Source organism: Exophiala mesophila (assembly GCF_000836275.1).
Source record: "Exophiala mesophila strain CBS 40295 unplaced genomic scaffold supercont1.2, whole genome shotgun sequence".
NCBI lineage: Eukaryota > Fungi > Ascomycota > Eurotiomycetes > Chaetothyriales > Herpotrichiellaceae > Exophiala > Exophiala mesophila.
Genome location: NW_015622505.1, coordinates 1227829 through 1244583, shown reverse-complemented (window position 1 = coordinate 1244583; position 16755 = coordinate 1227829). Strand labels below are relative to the sequence as shown.

General features: G+C 51.4%; 5 protein-coding genes across 6 annotated transcripts; 3 read left to right on the top strand and 2 right to left on the bottom strand.

Annotated features, from left to right (window-relative positions):
* Window positions 1-82: 82 nt before the first annotated feature.
* PV10_02345 (uncharacterized protein) lies at window positions 83-3915 on the top strand. The gene has a single exon (XM_016366649.1). The coding sequence runs from the start codon at window positions 283-285 to the stop codon at window positions 1813-1815; it is 1533 nt and encodes a 510-aa protein (XP_016226167.1). The 5' UTR covers window positions 83-282; the 3' UTR covers window positions 1816-3915.
* Window positions 1901-3922, bottom strand: PV10_02344 (uncharacterized protein; the record flags this gene model as incomplete). The annotated part of the gene is made up of 2 exons (XM_016366648.1): window positions 3383-3922; window positions 1901-3301 (listed from the first exon to the last, which is right to left on the bottom strand). The coding sequence occupies exons 1-2, from the start codon at window positions 3656-3658 to the stop codon at window positions 1901-1903; spliced, it is 1677 nt and encodes a 558-aa protein (XP_016226166.1). The 5' UTR covers window positions 3659-3922.
* Window positions 3923-4871: 949 nt separating this feature from the next.
* Window positions 4872-6599, top strand: PV10_02343 (uncharacterized protein; the record flags this gene model as incomplete). The annotated part of the gene is made up of 2 exons (XM_016366647.1): window positions 4872-5284; window positions 5342-6599. The coding sequence occupies exons 1-2, from the start codon at window positions 4896-4898 to the stop codon at window positions 6597-6599; spliced, it is 1647 nt and encodes a 548-aa protein (XP_016226165.1). The 5' UTR covers window positions 4872-4895.
* Window positions 6600-7016: 417 nt separating this feature from the next.
* On the top strand, window positions 7017-9139 carry PV10_02342 (the record flags this gene model as incomplete). 2 transcript variants are annotated; one of them, XM_016366645.1, is made up of 3 exons in its annotated part: window positions 7017-7391; window positions 7549-7822; window positions 7921-9139. In XM_016366645.1, exons 1-3 carry the CDS (start codon window positions 7247-7249, stop codon window positions 9137-9139), a joined length of 1638 nt encoding a protein of 545 aa, XP_016226163.1. In that variant the 5' UTR covers window positions 7017-7246. The 2 variants fall into 2 exon arrangements, with proteins under 2 accessions (XP_016226163.1, XP_016226164.1); XM_016366646.1 differs by having other exon boundaries at window positions 7549-9139.
* On the bottom strand, window positions 9131-11667 carry PV10_02341 (uncharacterized protein). The gene is made up of 5 exons (XM_016366644.1): window positions 10611-11667; window positions 10344-10543; window positions 9827-10283; window positions 9649-9763; window positions 9131-9582 (listed from the first exon to the last, which is right to left on the bottom strand). The coding sequence occupies exons 1-5, from the start codon at window positions 11256-11258 to the stop codon at window positions 9371-9373; spliced, it is 1632 nt and encodes a 543-aa protein (XP_016226162.1). The 5' UTR covers window positions 11259-11667; the 3' UTR covers window positions 9131-9370.
* Between the last annotated feature and the right edge of the window lie 5088 nt (window positions 11668-16755).

Here is a 16755-nt window from a genome sequence, read left to right as displayed (position 1 = left end):
GTTTATGCGAAAAGGCTTGGCATTCAACCTCCTCCACTAGGCCCTCGAATATCATTTTTAGAGTCATCAAACGATATATCAACAACCACACAATATTTCGCTCCTTGCTTCATTGAGCTGTGTGCCTGGCTGCCTGGCTGCCTGGCTACGTGAATCGAGCCACAACAAATCTCAATTAGAACAGGAAGCACAACTTCTATAGCCCCTGAGAAATCCAAATATCCGAGGGGCTAAAGGATTTGAGTCATATCATCAAAATTCTCAGCAGCAAATACTTCGAAAATGGCCACCAATGCCGACACCAAAGCAACCTGGTCTCCAGCTGGCTGGAGAGACATGCCAATCGTCCAATCAGTTGAATATGAAGACCAAGAATCCTTCCAAAAGGCCATTACCAAACTCAACTCACTACCCCCTTTGGTCACGCCACTAGAAATCGTCAAGTTGAAGAATGAACTGAGGGAAGTTGCCCTGGGAAATGCCTTTCTTCTACAAGGTGGAGATTGTGCCGAGTTGTTCGACTACTGCAACCAAGATATGATTGAGGCCAAGGTCAAGCTATTGCTGCAGATGTCATTAGTTTTGATTTACGGTGCCAAAAAGAAGGTCGTGCGCGTGGCTCGTATGGCCGGCCAGTATGCCAAACCCCGATCTTCACCAACAGAGACAATCAACGGTGTCAAGATGGCCAGCTTCAGAGGTGATATCTTGAACAGCTACGAGGCCGATCCCAAGGCTCGAGTCCCTGACCCGACCCGCTTGGTGGATGCGTACTTCCATTCTGCTGCGACACAAAACTACCTCAGAGCGGCTTTGGCTTCAGGAATAGCCGATTTACACGCACCATTGGATTGGAGTCTGGGCCATGTTCGTGACCCACAAGTGCGAGACAGCTACCAACAGATTGTACAGCGCATCACAGATACTCTGGACATGATGCGTACTATTGGACTGGACACAGGCGGTGGTTTGGAGACCGTTGATCTTTTCACCTCTCATGAAGGACTTTTGCTCGAATATGAGCAGTCTTTGACCCGGAGCTTCAAGCATCCGCCCAACGCCAAAGTGCAACAACACACACTCCCTCAGCGACCGAATCAAGCCCGGTCGCGAAACACATCCCTCCCGGCTCACCTTCCTCGTCCAGCAGCTCCCAACCAAGGATTCTACGACACTTCAGCACATTTCATCTGGATCGGCGACCGGACGAGGCAATTGACCCATGGCCACGTCGAATTCTTCCGTGGCATTTCCAATCCCATTGGAGTCAAAGTTGGACCAAGCATGCCGGCATCTGATCTGGTACCTCTTCTTGATATCCTCAATCCAAGCCACGAGATCGGCAAGATCGTTCTGATCACGCGATATGGCCATGACAAGATCTCAACGCATCTGCCAGGCCACATCCGGGCGGTCCAACAATCCCCTCACCGCGGCACGGTGGTTTGGCAATGTGACCCCATGCACGGAAATGGTCGCAACGCCACCGTATCAGTGCCGGAAGCATCTGGCACCTCGACCTCGACTAGCACGATCAAGACTCGTCGCTTCTCCGATATTCTGTCCGAATTACGCCAGGCTCTGCAGATTCACCGGTCTTTGGGCAGTTATCTTGGCGGCGTGCATCTGGAATTGACGGGCGAAGCCGTCACCGAGTGCGTGGGTGGTGCGGAGGAGTTGACTGAGCAAGATCTGAGTTTGAACTATACTACTTTCTGCGACCCTCGCTTGAATGAAAAACAGGCTCTAGAGCTGGCTTTCTTGGTTGCCGGCTTCTACAGGGAAGATGCTGTGCCCGGGAATTCGTCGACCTGACCTGGGCTCTCTTGACTTCCTGTCTCCTGCAAGCGCCTTCTCCTCACGAAGATACCAAAATTCGGAAAAAGTATTGTCTTATTGACTATCGAAATGGTGTCAACGGCAACGAGCCCGCTATGGACTGGATGAACTCCATAGCCTCAAACACCTTCTCATCCTCGTACCTCCGCCCCACCAGCTGTAGCGACACCGGAGCATCCGCATACTTGTCAGGGGAATAAAGTTTATAGTTCCAATCATCCTGGTCGTTCAAAGGCTGATAGCCAACCTCGGCCTTGTCGAGCTCCTGGTCTACCTGTGAAACGGGGAAGATCATGGCCGGATAATCCAGTAGATTCCACTGTGATGTGTAGCCCCAATAACGAGCGTGGCCTAGTGGAGGGGCAGCTCCGGGGCCGACAGGACACAAGATCACATCCACTGGATATCCGTCCTTGCCAGTGTCATTCCACAACTTGGCGTATTCGGCACGATACTTTTCCCGCTGCATGGTTAACTCCCAGACCTCGGTAATGGTATTCTCCTTAACGTTGGGCTGTTCCTTAATGATGAAATTGGTCAATGGTAGCCATGGCTCGCCACTCAGAGCAAGAGCTTCGGTGTCCTGCTTGGCCCCGTCGCCAAAATACATGGAAGAGATGATGTCCCATGCCACATCGTGCTTGTATGGCACCCAATCAACCAGCTCGATCTCGGAGCTGGATTTGAGCTTATCCGTCAACTCTTTCAGGGCACGAATGACGGGAGGATGTGGTTTGACAATATTGTCGCTCCAAAGGACAGCTACTTTGAGCTTTCTGGTTCCATCAGGCTTGGTGAGATAGCTCTCCTTGGGGGGATAAGACCAGGGAAATGGCAGCAAGGAAGGTTCCACAAGCCAGGGCTTCTGGTCAATCAGGGCTTTCATGAAGACATGGCAACCCTCGAGCGACAAGCTCAAAGGACCAATGACCGGGACGATTTGTTCCTGGCCACCCATTGGGGCTGTACATCCGCCCATGGGTAGTCTATAAGACGTTGGCCTGAAGCCCCAGACACCACAATTGGCTGCTGGTGAGCGAATGCTTCCACCAATATCAGTACCGATTCCCATGGGACTTCCCTTCAGGCCGATCAAGGCACCTTCGCCGCCAGAACTCCCGCCACAGGTCAAAGTCCTGTTGTATGGGTTGACAGTCTCGCCGTAAAGGTTGTTGCAGGTTTCAAGATGCATCAAACATTGTGGTTGAGTCGTTCGGACGTACAACACACAGCCGGCCTTTTGCAACAATTCGACAATGTATGCGTCCTCCTCGGCACGCCGGTCAAACCAACCAACAAACCCGCCGTTGAGACCGAGACCTTTGATGCCGATATGCTCCTTGACGCTGATTGGCAAGCCATGAAGAGGACCTATGGGTTTCTTGTTGGTGGCAAGATACTCATCTAGGTATTTTGCCCTTGCAATGGCAGCTTCTGGAAGAACTTCGGTCACACAGTTGGTCTGGCAGGCACAAGTCAATCGAACGCCCTCATATGCCACTGAGCGTGGTTGTGAAGAATGTTAAACAGTGGGACAACGTACAAGCTTCTGTGCAATTCCTGCTCGTCTTAGAAACGCAGTGACGACTTGGACACTACTGAGCTCGCCGGAAGCCAAAGACTTGAGCAGTTGCTCTGGACAAGTCTCGGTGATTTTGGATTCTTCTGGGCTCAGTAATTGTGACGGTAGCTTGGATGTGTTCAAAGGGAGCTCTGATGAGCTGGGGACTTTGGGGACCGCGGGTTCAATGCGGTCTATTGACTTGTCTCGCAGAGATTGTGCGAGGGCAGCAACATCCTGCCAAGGTACTTTGACCATTTTCGCAGACGTCGAGGAGCTGAGTGAATGTGAATGAGAGGAGGGGGTTTCAAAGGACTGAAAGGGACTCGAGGTGGCAGGGTGTACCTATGTATTTATCAGCAATCACCCGAGGATTTCACCTACAAACGCCTAGTCTCAAAACAAACATGGCAGATGGCCAGTATATACAAGAAATGCCCAAGACTGAGCGATAACAGTGTTTGGGCGGCGACTTTGATGTCTGGATGTGTGGACAGCGAATAGGAGATAATTGCCCTCGACCCATCGTTGATGGTGGGGAGGGAGGGGACGAGAATCTCCCTCCTGCCTCCTTATCGTTTATCGCGTGTGGTAGTTGACCCGCCGAGGCAAGAGCGAGTGCACAGCTTACATAAGAACAAGGGTAGGAGATGCCCGTCTAACACGTGACGAGGAAGGAGATTACTCACGTGACACGTGCCAAGAGCCTACTTCGGATCACGTGATAAGGCATCGAATTTCCTCCTCGTGGTCTCGTTAAGTAGTTGATCCCTCTTCACCACATCCATCGAATCCACGACAAAACAAGTCATTCGTAGTGGAACTGCACTGCTACCCCCCTGTTCCTTGTGCTCGTATTTCGCGGAATCATTCCTGCCTCATTTCTGAATGCATGTCTCAGACGTGGCGTGGTCGTAAACCGCCCGCTCATAACCTCACATATCCGCTCAAAGCGACATTTAGAGTTGGCAACGGACAGATCAATTACCTAACATTACCTGAACAATGCAACGAGGCGTCCATGGATCTCCTGCAACTGAGGACAAAACCCCTGTTTAGTTGACACAACAAAATTGCTTCGTCCTCACAAGACTTTCCCTAACCCCAGATTGTGAAGCTTTTCTAGGCTTAGTTGATGGGGGATTCCCCTACACTTGATCAAAACAGGTAGGCTTCGGGAATGTTTTATACTTTTTGAAGAAAATGAGATACTTCAATTGAACGCAGAGTTACATGCGTACCCTTTTGATCGGGTTTGATTACTCTAGGATGCAGAGAACAGGGACGATGAGATGAAAATTTTCACATTGTGGGGGAGTTCGCTCAAGGGTTGACTGTCTGGAGAAATATAAATTTGCCACGATCCCCATGGGGTAGAAAGGAGGCCTCACAAAGAGTTGGCCCTTTGGCTAGGATTGGACTCTCAGAGGATTTCCAAGGTCAAGTGTTCGTCTGCTTTTCTATTAAGCTTCGGTTGTCATCATTACTGCTAGAGATGGATAACGTCCGAGAAGATGGAGCTTCAAGCTCGAGAGCTTCCACCCAAGACATCGAAAAGACACAAGAATCTTACCATGTCGAGGAAAAGGACATGGGCAACGAACATATCGAGGGCAATGCTCTGGCCAAGAAGCTGAAAAGCAGACACATGCAAATGATTGCCATTGGGGGGTCAATTGGTGCCGGTCTTTTTGTCGGCTCAGGAAGTGCTCTTCGATCAGGAGGACCTGCCAGTGTCTTGATCTGCTTCATGATCATCGGCGTCATGTTGCTCTGCACGATGCAGGCTCTCGGTGAACTGGCTGTTCTTTACCCTGTTTCAGGAGCATTTTTCACATACACATATCGTTTCGTCGACAAGTCATGGGGGTTTGCAATGGGCTGGTGAGTCTTTGGTCTCGTATTCTCTCTTCTTTGGTACCCATACCGACCTACCACTAGGAACTATGCCCTCGGTTGGCTCATTGTACTCCCATTTGAACTGACGGCAGCATCCATTACCATCGAATTCTGGCGTACGGATATCCCAATGGCCGTTTGGGTTGCCTCATTCCTTGTCATGTTATGTCTGGTACAGATCTTCGGCGTCCGTGGCTACGGAGAAGTCGAGTTTGTCCTCTCTTGCATCAAGATATGTGCCTGTGTGGGGTTCATCATCTTTGGCATTGTTGTCAATTGCGGAGGCGTCCCCACAGACGATCGAGGTTACATCGGTGCTCGATATTGGCATGACCCCGGCGCGTTCAGAAATGGGTTCCATGGTTTCTGTACCGTCTTTGTCACTGCAGCATTTGCTTTTGGGGGCACTGAATTGGTCGGTCTCGCCGCCGCAGAAGCTGAGAACCCAGCCAAATCGTTGCCCAAGGCGACGAAACAAGTGTTCTGGCGCATCGCATTCTTCTACATCTGCACACTTTTCATCCTGGGCCTGATTCTTCCATCAGACGATGATCAGCTTCTCGGGGCGAGTGGAGCCAACACCAAGGCGTCACCTTTTGTGCTGGCGATCAAGATGGCCGGTGTGCCAGCCCTGCCATCTATCTTCAACGCCGTCATTACAATTTCCGTCATCAGCGTCGCCAATTCATGCACCTTTGCGAGTTCGAGAACGATGCAAGCCCTTGCATGCCATGGCATGGGCCCTCGCTTCCTACGATACATCGACAAGGCAGGACGCCCACTGTGGTGCATTGTTCTCCAGTTGGCATTCGGGCTTATTGCATTCATCGGCGAGGCTAATGCATCCGGCCAAGTCTTCACATGGCTCCTAGCTCTGACTGCCCTGTCGTTCTTCTTTGCCTGGGCCAGCATCAACCTCTCACACATTCGATTCCGTGCTGGGTGGAAATACCACGGGTATTCCGAGCACCAGCTACCCTACCGGGCACTGTTTGGCGTATACGGATCCTACCTGGGCCTGTTTCTCAATTGCCTTGCGCTGATTGCCACATTCTACACCAGCGTCTTCCCTCTTGGAGGAAGCCCTAGTGCCAAGGTGTTTTTCATGAACTACCTGGCCGCTCCCATTGTACTTGCGTTTTATGTGTTTTGGAAGATCTATAGCCGCGATTGGAGTCTGTACATTCATGCTCGAGACATGGACGTGACCAGTGGGCTGAGACCCGGATGGGAGCACATGGCGGAAGAGAAAAGCCTGAACCAACCGACATGGCGAAGAGTGCTTTCGGGGTTCATCTGAACTAGATGCCTAGAAGGAGATATAAAAGTTGAGTGGACACATAGTCAACGATGATAAAATACAGATGATGTACTTGGCACTGCAACACGGATTTGTGACACTTTGACCAATGACAATGACCCCAAAGACTGAGATGAGGTGAAAATGATAGCCTCAGATTGGACCGGCGGTCAAGCACTCGACTCGCAAAAGCCGACTCCCCACAAAAGGACCAGGATCATTCTTTGATGGTGACGGCGATGGGAATATGACGTGATGAGATTCCAACAAGACTGTATGAATATACGAGTACGTCAATGCGATATCGGCATCGGCGCCGCGCCGAGATGGATCTTCCCCTCGATCCAATGCCGCCGATGGCGCCGATAAAGCCGTAATGCTTGTTTTCAATCCTTCTTTTCCGCTTTGTTGGGATATATTCATTCTTGTCTTGATTGTGATCTAGATGTGCATATATGATATTCATTCCTGACTAATAACGAGTCTTGGAATCACTCCCTACTAGCACTACCAATCATCATACTGGTTCAGTCAACGCTCGCACAATCAAGAGTCAACAGGCACACGACCCATGTATTCGGTGAACCAATGAGTACATTGCGAAAAGATAACGATATCGACGACGAGCATCAACAGGCCCGTCAACCATGTCCGCCCTGGTAAAACCTCTGTCTTGGTTCTACCATGAATTCGGAATTGTGTCCATCCACTCCACAGGGCTCAATGCCTACTTGATCATCCTGGCCAGGACGGTGCGCATGTTTGCCTATGGCACCAACTCATTGATCTTAGGTATGCTCGTTCCATCATTCATGGTCTCTTTCTTTTTTTGCAAAAGGAGCATATGAGAGAAATCACAAGACTGCTGCATTTCACGACGACTTGGATGCCTCCTCCTCCTCCCCAAAAAGGAATTATAAATACTAACAATACACGCTCTTCCTTCTAGCCATCTTCTTCTCCTCGTTATCCTACTCAGACCACCAAATTGGCATTTTCATGACCTTGACCCTACTGGGCGATGTGTTTCTCGGCACGTTCCTCACCCTGATCGCCGACCGAGTCGGGCGGCGAAAGGTTCTGCTGAGCGGATCCTTTCTCATGGTCCTCAGTGGCATCGTGTTTGCCGTCTTTGAGAATTTCTGGATTCTATTGCTTGCTGCCGTTCTAGGCGTCATCAGTATCACCGGTGGTGATTTCGGTCCATTTCGCAGTATTGAGGAGTAAGTTTGCAAAGGTCTCCCTTATCTCTCCATCCACGCATCATGCATGCATTCATCGTCTGTTCTACCGGTTCACTACTCAGACTGATTCATCCCAGATCCGTACTCTCGCAATTAACAACGCCATCGACTCGAGCGGACGTACTGGCGTGGTATGTCACCACCTCGAGTCTAGGATCTAGCATTGGAAGTGAAGCCTCAGGCCGGTTCATCCAGGCTTTGAAGAACCGCGACGGCTGGTCCGATGTCGAAATCTACCACTCACTGTTCTGGGTGTATGCAATCATGGGTGTGATAAACGCTTTACTGGTCTTGTCGCTGAGTTCGGCATGCGAATTGCAGTCCAGCGATTCAGCTGAGTCGTACACACAAGTACCTCAGGACGAGAATGATAACGATATTGACAATGATAATGACCGTGATACCCAGCGGCACCACACCTCAGCCGCCCGCCTCGATGAGGCTAATCTCTCCACTCTATCCGATGCAACCACATCACAACCAGGGTGGTGGCATCGAATTCAGTCTTGGTTCTCGACTAGACTGACTCAAATCTCGCGGCCAACACGACATATCATGTACAAGTTGTGGTTTATGTTGGTGATAGACTCACTAGCTGATGGGATGGTGCCGTACTCGCTGACCAACTACTACATGGACACCAAGTTCCATCCGGCCAAGTCGACGCTGGGGGACATCACATCAGTGGCATACTTTTTCGGTGCGTTCGGAGCAGTGTTTGCCGGACCTCTGGCGCGCAAGATCGGGCTCATTAACACCATGGTCTTCACACACGTGCCGTCGTCAGCCGCAGTCTTGTTGTTCCCACTGCCTTCTCGGCTGTGGCTCACCGCGGCCTTGCTCATGGTGCGCGCCGGCCTCAACAATATGGACCAGGCCCCGCGTTCCGCTTTCATCGCTGCTGTTGTCCTTCCTGCCGAACGAACTGCCGTCATGGGCATCACCAGCATGCTGCGCACATTGGCCTCTATGGCAGGTCCTACCCTCACCGGTGTTTTGGCCGCCAACGACCATTTCTGGATCGCCTTTGTCGCTGCCGGAATCTGTCGCTTGGTCTACGACTTTGGTCTCTACGCCTTGTTTGTCAATGTCAAGGTCGACCAGGGTCAAGGTCCAGATGCAGAAAAGGATCATCCCGGATCCAGGCCGAGAGATGAAGAGGACGGCGATATGAGTTTGGAGATGGATAGTTTGGTGGACAGTGAGGACGGTCGTGGAAGCCCAAGTGCCAGTCCACATACGGATCTTGTTGTTGATGACGATGGTAAAACGAGACCCAACCAGCCTCTCTCATAAATGGAATTCAATATGTAGTGGAAAAGCATAGGCATGCCAATTATTTCATTATCCTAGAATGGAATGGACTTCTGTTCCGTCCTACCCAGCCATCAAGATGAATCATCTTCCGCTGGGGTTAGGGTATTGATATGTCTACCTCCATCGGTCACCCAAACGATTACATCCAACTCCTTGGGGACTGCGCCAGGGTAGTATTTTGGCGATTTCGCCAACAACTCTTATTCTGACTTAGTGGGCCGAAATGATGGAACTTCGGCGCCGAGCCACATCCTCTTCCTTGGCCGGAGGACCTTGGTAATTGGCACGACCCCAGATAAAATACCAAGCTGCAGACACAGTCACGCCTCCCACAAACACCACCGAGGCGTAATTCATGGTGTCGGCTGTAGTCGGTAGGTAGGCTGGCATGCTGAAAAGAGGGACGATAAAGAGACACCAAGCTATATCCAAGTTAGTTGCGGGAACAGGATGCCGCCGTTAAAACGGGACTACGATCCAGGACTTACCAATCGCGATGCAATTGCAGATGATGCCAAAGACTCCAAAATCATAGTGACCCTGCGACAAGGCCTTTCGGCCTGTCAGGAGAGACACCAGGATGGGCATGGTGTAACTGATGGTCTGCATCAACGTTAGATTATGCGTGCAAGGGCGAAGTGGTAGACGGATGAGAAATCGACTTACCAGGAAGATGACGCCAGATCCACTGAAAGCGTTGAAGGCAGCGACTGATCCAAAGTAAATCACGCCAAGAATGATCTCGATGGTCATGCAAAGCATCATGGCGTTGAAGGGGACATCTAGTCTGTCGCTGACTGTTTTCCACCATCTTGATCCTGGAATGGCTCCATCTCTGGCAAAGGCCCACGTGGCACGAGAAGATGCTGTAGTACAGCAAACGCCGCAAAGGATCGAAAGGACCAGAATCGGAATTGTGAGCGCAAAGGCACCGCCGTTGTTGCCGATGGAGATCTTGAGAATATATGGCACGGGTGATGGAGCCGCGAGGACGTCTTCGATGGGAGGAAGGACAAAGACCAGGGGAACCAGGAAAATGAAGCCGCAAGTCATGTTCAAAAAGATGGTGCCGACCATGGCTTTGGGAACCTGAGTGGCGGGTTCTCGGACCTCTTCGCACATGCTGAGATTTACACAGTCAATCAGGGTGTTCTAGAGCTGCATGGAGGGCTGAGGAACTCACGAAATGATCATGCCAGTGGCCGAAGTAGCATAGGCACCGTGCAACAATCCAATGCACCAGGACCAACCAGGGATCCAGCCAGAATTGGTCTCCACGGCACCAAAAGCATAACTGGCACTTCTACGGCCGCCTTTGGCAATCACGAGGGTACAAATGACAATGGCAAAGACGCCGGTGAAGGTCCAGAAAACGGCAAAGGTCTGCGAAAAGAGAAGATTAGCGTTTGGGTGCTTTGGTTTAGCAAGACGGGGCAAGAGAGAAGCATACGTCGAGAATGGGCAGCCATTTATTGAAACCACCGGCGATGAAATTACAGAGCAAGGTGATGGCGACAAAGACCAGGAAAACCTGCCAATCTGCAGGATCCCAGACTCCTTCGCCGTCGCCGTTCTCGAAAATGTTGACACAGCCCACAATGAACAGACTAGTTCCGAAGTTGACGGCGAGAGTGATGGTGATGTTGCCTAGGACATATGCCCAGCCACAGATCCAGGCGGTGACGGTGCGGAATCGCGGAGGGGACAGCATGTATGTTTGATAATACACACCACCGGCCGTAGGGTAGACCGAGGTGATTTCGCCGAGGGAGATGGCTACACAGGCCATGATGAGGCATACCGTGACCCAACCCCAGATAACGGCGGACGGACCACCTCCGATCAATGGGTAGTAGACTGTCGTGGCTAGACCGTAGGGCACCGAGGCAAGGACAAAGGACATGAAGGCGACCTGCCAGGTTGACCGAGTTCTGGTCAATTCCGACTGGTAACCTAGAACATTCAAGAGGTCGTCGGCCTCGGCGGGGGTGGCGCCATGCTGATCATACGCTGGAACGCCGGCTTCCTTGCTCTTAAACCGACTATGGGCGTTGCTGGGTCGGCTCTCATAGTCAAATCCTTCGCCAGGCTGAGCCATGATGAAGCAAAGGCCAGAGCGAGTCTGGATGGTTTGTCGCAAAAGGGCAGATGGTCGCGGCTCAAGAGGTTGGAAATATCAGTCGCTCGGGGCTAGACGGTGGTTACGCTAGAAGAAGCTCGTCAATGTTGTTGATGAAGCCTATTTATCCTCTACACAACAACGGGGAGCGGTGCGATGGAGGGTACGATAGCTGTAACCGAAGGGAGGTGCAACGGGCGAAGTGAGGTGGGTGGGAGAGAGTCAAGCGCGGATTAGAATACTGTATCGAGGTCAAGGTAGCGGCGGGAACCTTATAAGAAACGAGTTGTCAGGTTGTCAAATATCAGAGGCCTCCACAGCTGACGGCGCGGATGTTAAGTTTTTCGCCAGGCACTACCAGGGTGCTGGTGTCGAGGTTGAACGCGAATGGGAGGGACGGTGTGAGTCTGGAGCATGAGCGAGAGCATGGGCCCACGAAAGTTCGCATCTGGCGAGTGGTCCATGTGGCCTAACAAGGGCAGTTGGGGATCAGAGGTAACCTAATAATCCTTCAATCAGCGACGCAGAGATGGGATGGACAGGCACTCGGGGAGAGGATAAGCATGGGGCAACTGGGCCTTGAGTAGCATCTGCATGCTGTTTAGAGTTTAGCAGAGATTTCTTGCTGCAGGTTGACGTCGTTCGTTGGTCATGGCAATCATGTTTAGGAACCTAACGAGGTATTGTCCGTGCTACAGCCTGTGAGCTGGCTAGCCAAGGCGCTATTGAGCTGGAGACCAGGGTCTCTGACGCAGTCGTATCTTCCTCCTCGTGGCGCACCTCGTCTTGTTTTCGGGTGTGGGACTAGTGACTGGTGACAGTGGTGAGAAGATGGATCGACTCAGTTCGGTGCTGACCCAGACCTGTGTCTTCGCAGAGTGTGGGGTGACGAACAGTCATGAGGAGGTGATGTTATTATTTTGATCTCTGGTGACCACTTCAGAGGGGTGGACCATGCTCAGCGATCCGACTTTGGACGGCGGCTACTGGGACCCGTTGCGGATGTCTGCTGGAGCTTACACTTGACATGGCCGAAGCTTGTGCCAAATGGGTTTGGGGTCAAGGAGGCAGGACGGAATGCCCGAACAAAGCATGCTCTATCAGCAAAGGAGGTGGTTCTTATCAGGGTTGGATGACCGAATGGCGCAGGGAGCTGGATCTTTGCTGGTAAGCGAGAAGATTGGTTATCTTCTGATATCGAATCCTAGGTAACACTGTGCAGAATGATCGTGTGACGAGTAAGATTGGGCGAGTTGCAAGCAGATGGGCCGAGGTATGAGTACTCCGTAGAGACCTGAAGAACTGCCAGTGAGAACATCATGATCTTGTAGCTGAGCCGCTCAAAAAGCTTCCATCATGAATATTGAAAATATTTGCCAAAGTGGCAGCTGAGGAATCTGGCGCCGAGGCAGGCACGTTGCACCCCAACCTCGCACTTGCACATGAACAGTCACAGGTCACAGTTTGCTGCTCTTGGATTGTTGCTTGAATTCCCTTTTGTACTTGGCATGGCTCTAACGGATTTTCAATTGAGGAGTCTTCAGTAGGTAAGCACCTAAAGGTAGCTGGTGGAGTATGGTAGTGCTGGTGTCCGAGTGGCCATTACCACTATAGTCCACCCACAGTCAAGTAGTGCGGTAGATCATTATTGATGGGGCACTGAGGTCTTGGTGCAATCCTTCTAGAAATATGGAGGTTTGCAGCCCATTGACAGGGGCCAATTGGGCTATTGGGCTATTGGGCTACACATACCTATATTGGCTGAGGATCATTGGCGCCGAGCCATGTCTCGGGCGCAACGCAGCCCCTCGGCCCCCCTGTGCCATCAATGAAGAAGGCCCTCGGGCCCTCTCGGGCGTTTGGCACAATCGTGGGGAGCGCCCAGTACTGATTCAATGCCTGGAATGCTGTTGGCTGTAGGTCATACCTATTTTGTGGAATTACATTTATGATGGATGATTTATTCTCTTTATCGCCGGCATGGCTATCGTTCGGAGCGTAATGAACAGCTGGCTACCTACCTTATTGATGAACAGAGGTACCAGAGACCACCCGCTCGAGACATGGTTCAGCCTAGGTACCTAGGTATTCTTGACAGGTAATGCAGACAGGCAACCTTGCCTGGAATTGGGGCACATCTGCGACATCCAGGCACCTGTAGTCCTCACGCCCAGGGAGAAATCTGTGAACATGATCGTGTCACGCGTGTCAATTGACAAAGGTGGCCGAGGGGCGCAGTCCAGCCACCAATGCCGGGGGTTGCTATTTATTTTTATTGATTGGAACTGCTCTGGGATTGTGGTTGGTGGTTATAAGGCAGCCTCACGCTTATTCCCTCGCCCCCAACTTATCAAGCAGAGAAGCCTGGAAACAAACCACGACAGCAACTGTTCCTCACAACACCTTAGTTCAATCTAAGGTACTTAGAGGGATAAGACTTCCAATAGTCTAGCCATAATGTTTCTCTGCTCGACGCATAACCAGATCTCTATGTACAACACGCCAATTTCCAAAGTAGTGCTCTTCAAATTCACCCTTCCAAACTCGTGTTGATCCTCTCGTACACCCCGCCTCCATGTATATAGAGTAGAGCCTCGCGAGGCTGAGAAGCAACCGTCTAACCCGACACCGGTCAAATGCAGGGCGTCGGACGCGCATCTATTGGTTCACTTGGCTGAGCATACACAGCCACTGTCTGCCTTTCAACTTGTCCGAGTCTTTTATATATAATCTCAGAAGCATCAAGCGGCTGATCTATCGAAGGCATTTCTAGATTTCTAAATTGTAAGTGCTTCACGGTCTATTGTGCAATGGCCACCATCTATCACTATTTCAATCAACAAGGCAAAGCAGAAGATAGCTGGTGCTTCTCAACCCGTGATTCAGTTCAAGTCACTGAAGTGTGGGAGCTATCCCAGAAGGTATCCTTAAAATGTCGTCCCTATTTCTGCAAGACCTTCGATATCCCTCAACCCGACATGAAAAGCTGGCTCCATGCACCAGTAAATGACTCCTCCTCAAACGCCGCCACCGGACGTACCTGTCGGCTCCGGGTCATCTGGATCCCTCGTCTGGTCCAGAAACGCATCATTGATGCCAATCAAGACCTCTTCAGGTTCACACATCGCTCCTGGGGCCTTGACATTGCACAAGCTTTCTGTGAGACCTCCAGTTCAGGCATTGGGAGCATCGTGGGTCAAGACCAGACCCGCCATACTCACTACTTCAATTATCACCCCAAGATCTCCATGAGCTGGACCTCGAATCCTGAGGCCTCGTATTCCACTGCGATTTGCGTCGCGGAAGGGTCCAAAATCAAACTCCTGCAAGATATTTTGAATGAGGAATTTGCACAGCGCATTCTCGGTCATCGGATGGCACTGGCCTTGCTCTGTACTGCCCTCTTCAGTCTTGAGACTCAAGAGACTCAGGAAGCGATCAAGGGTCAGGTTCGTCAGGTCGAGGTCCGAACCGGACACCATGCCTGGAAGAGCCGGGCAGAGCCTCCTGCCCTTGGGGATTTGTTCGCCCTCGCAGCTAAGATGAGTGGTTGTGAATCAAGGCTGGGATCATGCCTCCGCAAGCAGAGAATGCTAGCCGAGATGATCACGTTCATTGAACGCAATTGTGCGCTCACTGGACCCAAAGTTCAGCCCCTTGTTGACTCGGAAGCGGTGCCTGCCACGATCCTGGACGCTCTTGAGCCTCTCAAACAACGGACAACATCTCAGCAGATTGATTCGGATTTCATACAGAGCCGGGTGAAAATTCAAACGGACGCGGTAAGTGGATAATGGAATCATCTTCCACTTGTACTAATGCTGCATGTTCTTCTGGACAGATCTATCACTTGGTCCAGGGAAACGATGTCTGGGCCGCACAGGAAATGGCCCAGGACTGCAAGCTACTAGCTGTGGCTTCGCAACAAGATTCCTCCGGCATGAAATGCATTGCCATTGTCACCATGTTTTTCCTGCCTGGAACCTTTGTCTCCTCTCTTATGGCGATTCCACTCTTTGACTGGGACGCCACCTCGACGCACATCATGTATCGCAGCTCTTACTGGCGGCCTCGAGCCATCATGTTTCTGGCAATCACCCTGCCGCTGATGTTGCTCACCTTTGCTTCGTGGGGCGTTTGGCACCTGATCCATACAGGTTGGAAGAAGAATAAGAGCGCTGTTGCCGCACAAAAGCAGCTGGACCAAACCCCCTCGACAGATGAGGTTCGAGTCCTCGTCTCTAAAAGGCATACATTTTCTGCGCTCACGTCATAATGTCGAGGTTTGTTGGCATTAAATTAGTTGGTCGATTAGCGAAGAACGAGGAACGAGGAACGAGGAACGCAGGCTCATGTTGATGCTCAATATACACAAAGGACGTCTGCAAGCGCACCAGAAATTAATCTTCGCATGAGACCTGAGGGTTTGCCGATAAAATAGAATAATAGGCTTAACTAGCCAAGGGCTCGAGACGAAACGAGGCCGAGGAGCTGAGAGAATCTGTCCGAGTCAGTAGGTGCCTTGCTGTACTCAGTTAACAAAGGCACATAATCTGTGTTTGACCATACCAAAGTGCGGATCGAAGCTGGGTATTCCCATGAGGCATCTTACTGGACCAATGCTAACTTTGTGAATCAATTTGGTGTGTACAGTATCACTTCAACTACCTGGTGTCTGGTGCCTGGTGCTTGGGAGGAAGTCAAAGTAAGCAGCAACCATCAGAGGCGGGCGCGGGACGTGCCTGCCTGGTAGAAGCTTCGTGCTCCTTCCTGTCTTTCATCAAGACAAGATTTCCCGTCGATCCTTTGCCTTTTCTCTATGCTCTCTCTGCTCTCTCTGCTCTCTCGCCTCGATCTCAACAACAGTCAACTTCACATCTCAAATCAGCTGGCTCTAGAGGACCATGACGAAAGACCGAGGGCCCCCAAAGAGACTTCTCAGGCAGACAAAAAGCACCAGAATGCTGCGCCCTGCGGCTGCATGCTGCATCTGCCCGTCTTGACTGATACATCTGAGGTGCAGATTGCCTGCAACCGCGGCTCTGCACCACACAACATATCTGCCAGTCACGCCAGCGTTCCATGTGCTCAGCGTATAGCGTTGCAGCACCCGAATCCCCAATTGCAGGTCGAGAGGCCCCTCATGCCTTTCGCGTCGTTCCTCTTTTCAACTGCGACTTGCCCAAAGGGCCCGAGGGGCTGAACCCACCTTATCAGGAAACATGGCTGCCTCTCAACTACCTTGTCCTTCAGCCACCTCTTGTGCTACAGCTGGCCTGGTCAGAAGCACCAGAGGCCCCCAGGCTAAAGTTAAGCCTGTCGCGATCCGGGCCATCTAACTGTATGTACTCCTAGGTCTGTAACACGCCTGCCATTCAAAGTCTTCCCCTTCAGCCTCTCAGAACCTATCGGCCCCATGCATCTTGACTCGACCAGGGACCCTCGATCATGACACCACACGTTACCGCCTTTCAAG

Excerpts from the sequence above, each read along its gene's own strand:
- PV10_02345 (XM_016366649.1), top strand. The coding sequence starts at position 283 with ATGGCCACCAATGCCGACACCAAAGCAACCTGGTCTCCAGCTGGCTGG.
- PV10_02341 (XM_016366644.1), bottom strand. The coding sequence starts at position 11,258 with ATGGCTCAGCCTGGCGAAGGATTTGACTATGAGAGCCGACCCAGCAAC. Across the intron at positions 10,544-10,610 it reads AATGGCTGCCCATTCTCGAC|ACCTTTGCCGTTTTCTGGAC; the intron begins GTATGCTTCTCT and ends CTCTTTTCGCAG. Across the intron at positions 9,764-9,826 it reads GATCTGGCGTCATCTTCCTG|ACCATCAGTTACACCATGCC; the intron begins GTAAGTCGATTT and ends ACGTTGATGCAG.